Source organism: Vombatus ursinus, unplaced genomic scaffold, assembly GCF_900497805.2.
Source record: "Vombatus ursinus unplaced genomic scaffold, bare-nosed wombat genome assembly UNPS02015411.1, whole genome shotgun sequence".
Classification (NCBI taxonomy): domain Eukaryota; kingdom Metazoa; phylum Chordata; class Mammalia; order Diprotodontia; family Vombatidae; genus Vombatus; species Vombatus ursinus.
This window is the reverse complement of record NW_020955189.1, coordinates 2021515-2032143: the sequence shown is the minus strand read 5'-3', so window position 1 is coordinate 2032143 and position 10629 is coordinate 2021515. Positions and strand designations below refer to the sequence as shown.

Here is a 10629-nt window from a genome sequence, read left to right as displayed (position 1 = left end):
CCTTCACCCCAATACCACCTGTGCTCCCCGTCCTGCCCCCCAAGGCCTCAGCAGGGCACAGGCAAGGGTGTGTGAGCCGCAGACCAGCCTTGACTCTGCTGTCTAGGCTGTCTTTATGGAGCAACAACACAGGGCAGGAGGCAGCGTGCAGGCCCTGAGGTCAGGAAGACCTGTGTTCATATCCTGCCTCTAACAGTGACTACCTGTGGGCCCCTGGACAGCTCACTTAACTTTTCTGTTTCCTCCTCCACAAAACGAGGGGGCTGGAAGCCCTCCTAAATGAAAACAGGCCCAGCCCCAAATAGGCAAGGATCTTTTCTTTTTGCCATGGCAACTCAAAAAGACCACCTGCTAAGGACCATCCATCCCCCTGGAGGGGGTTCCACCCCCAACAGTGGAGGGAAGAGACACCCTAGAACTTCGAAGCACTCACAGAGAGGGAACGTGGCATGTTGTGGAAAGAGTGCTAGGCTCACGCAAAGTCAGAAAGCCTGGCTAAGTCCTCCCGGCCGGCAGCATCCACCTGTGTGAGCCTGTTTCCTCCTCTGAACTCAAACACTGCCTTGGGTTCAAAACCAGAGATGGTGTTGAGATGGCGCTTCTGCTCCTCTGCTGCGGGATTTGATCAATGGGAACAAGAACGAAGCAGGTCCCAGCCCAGGAGGGCAGAAGCAGGGGTGGTCTGACTGGCTACCCTTTAGGGCCACCCAAAAGCTTTGGTTTCTCAGTCCTTTGAAATGTCCAGGGAAGGGCTGGTGAAGGACACCAAAGGGTCAAGCTGGGCCTAGTACTGGGGCTCCTACCCCACTCCCTGGAGGAGAGGCCTTGAAAGGGAACATTTGTTTTGGTGCAGTCAGCCTGGGTGGAAGCCTCACAACCTTGCTGGGCAGATGCTCAGACAGCAAACAGCCAATGGGTCCCTGGGCCTGGCAGAACCTGTCACCCACAGGGGTAACCTTCAAGACCCTGGGGCCACCTCTGTGTCACGAGGAGGAATCAAAGCATCCTCTTCCTTGAAAACTGAAAGATGAGGCTGGCTCCTCACAATCACACTTGGGTGACCCACCTCTCAGGCCAGGTGCTTCCCCTCTCTGGGTTCCCCTTTCTTCATCTCAAGAGACAGACTTAGACTTAACCTCTGCGGCCCTCTCACTTGCCCAAACTTGGAGGCTTGGAGTGCTTGGGGACTACATATCAATTTAAACCCAACACCGCAGCTGATTTTCTCCCCAGCCCTAGGAAGAGACAGGGCAAGGACCACCATTCCCATTTTATGGAGGAGGAAACTGAGGGTCCAGATTACATAGCTAATAGGTGCCAAGGCCAAGACTCAAACCCAAGTCAGCTGATCCCCGACACCGTGCGCTCTTCCAGTAAGTCCCCGGATAACAGAAAACCAGAGGAAGTGAACAATGGGGAATTGGCCTACTTTGGAGCGCCCGACTGCATCGGACGGCATAGTGCAGTGGAAGGTGAAGCAGGCCTAGGCTCAAGGAGCTGGGTTTGGATCCTGTCTCCTCCACTCACTGCCCATGTGGCCTCTGTGTCTCAGGCTTTAGTGAGGTCTGACTAGATCCTTTAAAGCCATTCCCAACCCTAAAGCCTGATCTCACACTACTGTCCTCATGGGGTGCGGTACTGGCAGGTTTGTACAAATTCTATCCGTCGGCTCTCCTGAACACTACAGAAACCCTGCGAGGAAGGGAGACGCTCCAGACGACAGGAGCCCACTTTGAAAATGAAGAAACTGAGGCTGAGGGTAGGCCCACAGCTCCAGCACTGCGGTCCTGGCTGCTGGGAAGTCACATCACCAAGACTTTGGGCAGAGGACTACTGCCCCCTCCAAGCCCTTCCCTCCAGGGCTGTACGCTTACCAGCAAGAAGCTCGGGGGCTGCACGTGCGGAAGAGCCATAACAACGTCCCGGGGAGACTCTAAAAATTCTGTCGTCTTAGGAAAACACTATGGAAAATCAAGAGAGGCACCAGGGTCAGAACATAAGAACAGCGGCTAGCAAGGTGGAGCAAATGGGGCTGCACTGGATCCTCATGACCACCTCAGGAGGAAGGTGCTGTTATCACCCCCACCTTACAGATGGGGTGATGCGGCGGACAGTGTCTGAGGCTGCATCTGAACCCAGGCTGGCACCGCCTCCAATGCGGCCCCACCCACGGCCCACCGTCGGTCCTTTCCCTTCTGTCTTTGCAGCTTCCGGGGCTAGCAGAGTCTGACACATAGTAGGCACTTAACAAACGAGTACTGACTGACTGACTGCCAGATGGCAGAGCGGTTTCTCTGAAAACCCAGCTTTAGGCGCCACCATAGCATGGGGGGAGGAAGGAGTCAACGCCAACATGCAGGCTGCCAAGGCTTTGCCTCCTCCTTTATCTGGAAGAATGGAGGCTATCTGCCACAAGCTCCTCTCTCCCTCTCCGGTAATATTCCCCTAACTCACCCCACTCCACAATTCCCTGCTTTACGCCGATAAAGAAGGGGTCCTTCTCTTCATCAGGGCCAGCCTGAGGGACTGGAAGGGCAGCAGTTAACCGGACAGAGAGCAAAGTTTAGGGGGAAAGGCTGTGATGAGTCTGAGATGCCTTCAGGACATTAATGGAGATGCAAATGCCCAAGAGGCACATGGAGCCAAGAGGAGGTAAGAGCAGTGAGACAGGTAGGATCAGAGAGGAGGCCAAAAAGCACTCAGCGGGAGGAGGGAGGGTCTCAGAGAGGGGGGTAATACCAAGAGATCAAGGAAGAGCATTGAGAAAAGGGCATTACATAACCAGGGACCACAAAGCTACGTTCTACAAGAGTCTGACAGGAGCCCCTTTGAAAGACAGGCTGGCTTCTCAGAACGAAATACAAGTATGGGAAAAAGAAGCTTCGTCCCGGCTCAACAATACTCCACATTATCTTGGCCCCAAACCAGCTCCCCTCCTTGGCTCAGCTGCCTCCACTAATGGTACCCATCTCCTCCCGGCTAAGCTGAGGTTTATCCCCCGCTATCGAACAGGCCAGAGCTTTCCCAGCTAGGGGGTTGGAAGCCCCTAACCAGAGGGGACCAGAAGCTCCAATAAGTCTAGCCGGGCAAAGGCAAGGAGACAGAAGGCAGGCTTTATGTCTGAACGATCGGCCGCCACCACTAGCATTAACAGGGTTCAAAGAATAGGAGTCTAAGATCAGGCAGAAGAGCCGGATACCAAGAGAACAGGAGGGACCTGAGTTTCACTTTACAACCAAGACAATCTGCCACACTTGTGGGCGAAGGCGGGCCAGCCTTTCAGCTTCCCCTCTCCCATCCCACCAAGGGGCTTTCAGGCAGACCCACTCCTCACGGCTGCAAGACTAGAGGTGGGTCTCTAAGAGGCAGAAGACTGCTACCAAAACCTGCCTCTGCAACGTCCATCCACCATTCAAGGCCTGGGTCCCACGATACATCTCACCCCTCTCCCCTCACCCATCCCATGCCCATGGTCTCCTTCTCTGTGAGCTCTCACTGACTGACCTTGTTAAAAGAAGCCCTCGCTGTCTATTCTAAACTACAGTTCCATCTGGGCACGTGCCGGGTCTAAGAAGACAAGCTGGGCATCTCCCCCCGGGCCCAGCCTGGGCATTTCAAATAGCTTCCTTAATAAACATTTACTCAACTGATGAAAAAGATCTAAGTGCCTTTGCAGCTACCTCCACTGACCTCCTCCGGCAGTGACAGCTGGTCAGCTCAGTGTGCCAGTGACCCTAGGTTCTCAAAGCCGCGCCAGGTCCCACGCCAGGCCACGCCAGGCAGGCTCCATCCAGGGGTCCTGCCCCAGACCTCCCGCTGGCTGTCGGAGGGCCCCCCCAGCTCAATCTGGGGAGGCTCACCACGGCCAGAAAGCCTGTTCACATCCACAGCCAGCCACGAAGACCCACGGCACGGGGAGGGGCAGCCAAGTGTGTGACGTCACGGGGGTGGCCATGGGGATCTCCAAGACCTCCTATAACAACAGGCCAGCTCGGTCCAGGGGGGCAGCGGGCCTCAGCGGGGGGCTGCCCCCCGCCCTCACTCACAGACCGGCCTGCAGCCTGGCACCCGCCATTCAGCGGGGGTGGGGGGGCACCCAGAAATGGGAGGGGGCGTCCACGTGACTGCGGGGGGGAGGGGAGGTCCCTGCACCGGGAGTTACCTCTAGGGATGCTTTGTGCGGGGGGCTGGAGACGGGGATTCGAGGGGGGCTGTCAGGGTTCACGGGGCACCCTCACCCTTACGGACGGGGGGTAACGTTTGTGCCCCCCGGAATCGTGAGCCGGGGTCAGGCCCCCCCCGGAATGGACGACCTCGTGTCCCCCCAAAAATGGGCACGGGGGAGTCGTGGCCCCCCAACACTGAAGGAATGGGGAGTGGGGTCAGATTCCTCACAGCTGGGGGCGCCGCCGTGGCCCACCAGGAATGGGGGCTCGGGCACCTCACAATAGGGGGCAAGGGTCATGCCCCGCCCCGGAACGAAGGCGTTGTGACCCCCCCCTCAGATGGGGGGCGGGGGTCCATGTCTCAGGAATTGGGGAGGGGGCGGGCTCTCCGTCTCGGGAAGGGGGTTGGGGAGTCGTGGCTCCTAAGAACGGGGGACCCTGGCTCCCCCTCAGGCAGGGGCGCGGGCTCCCGGCTTGCTCACCTGCAGTCACAGCCGCCATCCCAAGGAGCCCGGGTCGCTGTCGATGACGTCATCAATCCGCGCGTCAGGCCCCGCCTCCAGGAATGGCGGGAAGAGGCCAAAGGCCCTCCACGCGGTCTGCGCCTGCGGAGAGCGGCACTGTTTGCGCAGGCGTAGACAGCGCTACAGCCCGCGTTGGGCTCCTCGCTCTGCCTCCGCCCCCTCCCACCTGACGCTTGCGCATTGGCTCACCGCTTGCAGGGGGGGGAAAGCGGGAGGGCCAGAGTTTCTTACTGCGCAGGCGCACAGAGGAGCTTTTTTTTTTTTCCCCCTCCCCCCCTCGCGCGCTGCGGCCTCTGAATGCAGTGTTAGCTGAGCCGGGTTCGTATCCCGGGCCGGGGAGCGCGGAGCTGAGCAGACCCGCTTCCCGGGTGCGAGCCAAGCTGCTCGCCTCGATTTCCTCATCTGTCTAGAATTAGCCGTCACCGAGCCGCCCCCCCCACCTCACAGGGCTCTTGGGAGGAGCCGGTGAAACCATAAAGGGGCGGGGGGGCTGCGGGGAGCACAGACCATTCAAGGCCCCTTGCCTTCGCCCTTCGCCTTTCTCCCATCCCTCATTCTCCTCCTGCCCTCTCCGGTCTCCGTGCCTTTGCTCAAGCCGTACCCATGCCTGCGTTGGCTCCCTGGGAGGGAGTCCTGTTCTTTTCGAATGGGACATTTATATAAGACGCTAGGATTTCCAGAGCATTTGTTTCATGCCACTGGAAGAGCAAGGATGTGCAGCACGAGCATCAGGAGAAATGATGCAGAAGCTCAATGTCAGACCCGCTGACTCCAGTTGGGCAGTGTCCTTGCCATCTCTTGACGTGTGGCCAGCCTCCTTCCTTCCAGGCCCATTCACATCCTAAGTCGTCCACGGGGCTTCCTTCCTCCCCTCCCAAATTTCTCATAACCCCGTAACCCGGACCTCTCCTTTATCCCAGGTTCAAGAAAGAAATAGGAAATAAATAATATTTTCCGTGGGGGCAAAGACGAATGGACCTGGGAACCCGGGGACTGGGTGTGGGAGCTACTGAAAATTAGTGTCTCCCCTCCTCCCCTTTCTCTATGATCTACTTTATTATCTTTATTATCTACTTTCTCTATTATCTATGCACATCATACGTATAGGAACCTATCTTTCCCTACCTAGGCTGGAAGCTCCTTGATCCTGGGGACTTTCACTGATTAATTACTTGAATAAAAAGTAGAGATAGGAAGGAAACAAAATTTATTGAGCACCTACTATGTGCCAGGCTAGTAGGTGCTTTACAAATATTATCTTTTACCCCAGGTTTATTATCCCCATTTTACAATTGTGGAAACTGAGGCAGGCAGATTAAGTGACTTGCCTAGGGTCACACAGCTAGTATGTGTCTGAAGCCAGATGTGAACTCGGGTCTTTCCGACTCCGGGCCCACGTATATTTATAATATTTGTAGGGGATAGGAAGCTGGAAGGGAGAGAGCTGACACGTGGGGCATTCTTCTCACCCTGGACCATCCCTACACCTGGGCCCAGGCCAGCCAGATTCCTTTCTCTTCCCACCATGCTTCTGACAGTTCGCTTTCACCACCATGCTGCCTTCCCCAGCAGGTGCCTCTGACTTTTCAGCTCCCTTTTTCTATATCATCTTTCCCCATGAGAATCTAAGCCCCTTGAGGGCAGGGACTGTCTTCTTTTCTTGCTTGTATCTGAATCCTCCAGCACTTACTTAGCAAGGTGCCAGGCATGTGGTAACTACTTAATAAACCGCCTGCCTGTCCGAGGAACAAGACTGAAAAAAAAAAAAAAAATGGTTCTGGAAAGATTGTTGAAGGAAGAAAATAAACTTAGTAGGTATCAATGAAAAAAATCCCAACCCCTGAGCTCAAAAAGTCAACCTCACAAGGTGAGCATGGACCAGACAGCAGTTTGTGGGGAAAAGTCCTTTATGAAAGGGAGGTAAATTACAAAGTGAGGGAGGCCGCAGGGCATGAGACAGCCCGAGGTCCTCTCCAAAGTCGGGGAGCTGAATCATCCTGCTGCCTCTGCCCTGGGCAGATTCCGTGGGGTAACTGGAGCGTCTCCCTCTCATTTTAGCAAGGGGGTTCACCCGCAGGAGGAGCTCCAGAAACGGACAACCAGGGTAGGGAGGGGAGGGGATTCTGGAAGGAGGCCTCGGAAAACTCAGCGCTAGCCAGGTAAGCGGGAAGGGCTGGCAGGGATGGGGGCGGGGCTTCTACTTGGACCCCAGGGTGCTGAGGTCCCCCAAGGACCGCAGTACAGGACGGGGTCGTCTGGCATGACTTCACAGACTCAAACACTCTTTAAGTTACTGCTACGATCTACAGCGGGCAGTAGAGGAAACGGGGGCACATCAGCGACCCGCACACCCCTGACTGCTTCCTTATGTTTCCATAACTGACACACAACTCAGCAAACTCCAAGCCGCAGCCGAGGTGATGAGTTCCCTGTCGCGGAAGTGTCCTAGCCGGGCCGGCGCTACAGAGCAGATTCCGGGGCTCCCTGAGGACAGGGCCGGCCCCGCTTTGGCCTGAATCCCCGGCGCTGGCGGATGGATGTGGATGGGCCTGGGACGGAGCTGCACGAGACGGCTCGGTGCATTCCCGCGCTCAGCGGGACCAAAACGCGCTGGACCGGGGGACCCGGCAGGCGGCGTGTCCCGGGAAAGCTGGGGGCGGGGCCTCGGCGTGACTGACGCGGGGGCGGGGCCTCGGCGTGACCGACGCGGGGGCGGGGCCTCGGCGTGACAGACGCGGGGGCGGGGCCCGGCCTGGGGCGGGACCGACGCCGCCTGGCGTCTCTCCGGGTTGGCTCGGTCTGGGGGCGTGGCTCGGCCTGGGGGCGTGGCTCAGTCCGGGCCGTAGCGGGAGGTGCCGGGGCCGGGCCGGGCGGGGCCGGGATGGCGGCGGCGGCGGCGGCTGCGGCGGCTGCGGCGGGGGGCGGGGGGGCGGCAGGCCCCGGGGCCGGGCCCGGGGGAGGCCCTGGGGCGGGCGGGCCGGGTCCAGGCACCCCGGGGCTGGAGGCTGCGCTCCAGAAGCTGGCGCTGCGGCGGAAGAAGGTGCTCAACGCCGAGGAGACGGAGCTCTACGAGCTGGCCCTGGCGGCCGGCGGAGCCATCGACCCCGACGTGTTCAAGTGAGCCGGGGCGGGGCCGGGGCGGGGCCGGGGCGGGGCCGGGGCCGGGGCGGGGCCTGTGGAGACAGGTTCTGCAGAACTGGGTGGGAGCGGGGGAGGGGGTAGGGAGGCTGGAGGCGCCCCCAGAGGTGGGGCAGCTGCTGGGCACCTCGGGGAGGAACGGGGGGGGGGGGGTGGGTGGGAGGAACAGGGGAGGAGGGGCTTCACCCGCCATGTAAATGTCAGCTATTGTCACTGTTGACAACCCGAAGCTCAGGAAGGACCTGGGTTCGAATTTCACTTGGCCCTCCAAGCCTGCCCCTTGCAGGTGAGATGTCAGCTGGCACAGGTGCAGGGAGTCTCCACATCTGCCGGTGAAATCCCAGGGAATGATTCCCGATGATGGGAAAGCAGTGTCAGCTGTCCTGGTGGACCAGGGAGGGCCCGTGGCATAGCGCAGGACGGGCTGGCACATCCCCAGTGCCTGCCAGGCCCATGAGAGCCAGAGTGAGGAACATGTTGGCCACTCTCAGCCTTTTCCCAGAACTGTTTTTCCTCTAAACCAAGTTGTCTCCAAATGCCGGGATCACCTGGCTTCCTGGAAGGAATACTAGCTAGCATTCTCAGTGCCCTTTAAGGTCTGCAGAGTGCTGTGCAAACATGATCACATTTGATCCTCACAATAACCCTGAGAGTTGGGTGGTGTTAGTACCTCCATTTTACGGATGCGAAAACTCAGACAGGCCAGACTTGTCCAGGGTCGCCCAGCTAGTGTCTGCTTTCAGATCTGAACTCAGATCTCCCAACCCTGAACCACCGGCTGAACCAGGATTGTGCTGGGTTCAAGAGCTGATTGTTAAATTGTCACAATGGCAGCTGTGTGACCTTGGGCAAGTCCCTTAAAACCGACTGCCTCACTAAAAAAAGAAAATGTAATAAATAACAAAAAATAATAAATTGTCACAGTGGATATTTACACCTTGGAAATTGGCAAACGCAACAGATTGGGGCTTGATTTATTGCTTTGTTGATTGTCTGGACTTAAGAAAGTGATGGAGAGAATATGAATAACTGATCAAACTTAAAACTGGGTCATGGGTATACCCCCCGAACTGGTTGTGAAACATTTACCAGCATACCCCGACTGCTTCCTTATTTTTCCATAACCGACACACAGTTCAACAAATATACATGTTCTCTACACCTGGGGGAAATGCCGGGTATTGCTAAAGCAGATTCAGGTCACATAAACCAAAACCCAGCCTTTTCCCAGAAGAGATTTCCCGAACCCTGACCAGATCGGGACTCTTCTTGACCCCTGCGTCTGGCCACCCAAGTGGGGTCAGGAGGAGAGCTGAGGGGGGCCTGTTTGTTCACATGACCTGGATAGCTCAACATTCAATTCAGCCAGCATACTTTAGCGCCAGTTCTGCAGAAGCCCTTGTGTGGGTGTCCCTGCCCTCAAGGAACTTAAAGTCTAGAAGAGGAGAGAAGCTGTTTGCTCCAGGAATGTTGCTGCTAGTTAGAATACATTAAGCACAAGTCAGCAAGCATTTATTAAGTGCCTACTGTGTACCAAGCACAGTGCTGGGCATTAGGACACCAGTACAAAAGGAAATAATCCCTTCTCTCAAGAAGCATAGGAAAAATCTATGGTGAGCCACTCAGGAGCCCTCACCAGAGGGCTATGGGACGTTCGAGGAGAGAGTGATCCCAGAGAGAGCTGGGAGAGGCAGACGAATCTTCATGGAGGTACAGTTCAGCAGTGGAGATGGTGGAGCCTGGTGCCCACCGGGAGCAAAGGCCCAGAGATGGGAGACAAGCTAAGAGAAGAAAGTAACCCGGAGCACGGGGGGACATGACAAAGTCATGCAGCCAGATAAGGCAAGGATGGTCAGTCCCCCATAGCCAATGTAAGAGCAGCTCCATCGCCTGGCCGCAGAGCAGACATTTATTGGGGTGGTACTGGCGGGTCACCAAAGGCTTTCCAGAAAGCCAGGGACATGATTACGGCTCTTTGATAGGGAACACATAGAGGCAGGACCCCCAGGGACAGGCAGGCCACTGTCAGGTCACTGCTCACCCGTTCCAGAGTCTGTAGTGGAAGAGAACGGGAAGGGACAGGATAGGGCTGAGGAACGTTGCTGTGGTGACTGATGGACAGTGGGCACCATGCTGCCTTGTATGTCTCTGGCTGCCCTTTGTTACAAGGATTGGGGAAAAGAGTAAGATAAGGGATAAGAAAAAAATACGTATGTATATATATGCACACAAATTGTGTGTGTGTGTGTGTGTGTGTGTGTGTGTGTGTAAAATACAAATGTACGCATATTTACATACATACATATACACACCTCTGTGTTATATAAGAACATGTAGCAGGGCCCTGGAGTCAGGAGGACCTGAGCTCAAATCTGGCCTTAGACACTTGACACTTACTAGCTGTGTGACCCTGGGCAAGTCACTTAACCCCACTACCTAGCCAAAAACAAAACAAAACAAAAAGAATATAGAGAAGGTAGAAGACATGAGATCCGGTATAAGACTATCCACACATATACATCCATATAGAAACACATATGTGTAAAATACAACTCTATGCATACATGCACCCATATACACACCTCTCTGTCATGTAAGAATATAGAGAACTTAGAAGAGCTAAGATCCGGTATAAGAATATCTACACGCATACATCCATATAGACATACATATGTGTAAAATACAGCTCTGTGCATACAGACACACACATACACGCCTCTGTGCCATGTAAGAATGTAGAAAAGATAGAAGAGCTGAGATCCGGTATAAGAATATCTACACACATACATCCATATAGAAAT

At 55.9% G+C, this 10629-nt stretch overlaps 1 protein-coding gene across 1 annotated transcript in view; it reads left to right on the top strand.

Moving 5' to 3' along the window:
• The first annotated feature begins 6641 nt into the window (after positions 1-6641).
• Positions 6642-10629, top strand: part of LOC114032260 (glycine-rich protein 1-like) — an 11583-nt gene continuing 7595 nt past the window's right edge. Inside the window, exons 1-3 of the mRNA XM_027847503.1 lie at positions 6642-6794; positions 7185-7359; positions 7423-7807. Coding sequence (XP_027703304.1) covers positions 6642-6794; positions 7185-7359; positions 7423-7807 — 713 coding nt within the window. The remainder of the gene's footprint in view (positions 6795-7184; positions 7360-7422; positions 7808-10629) is intronic.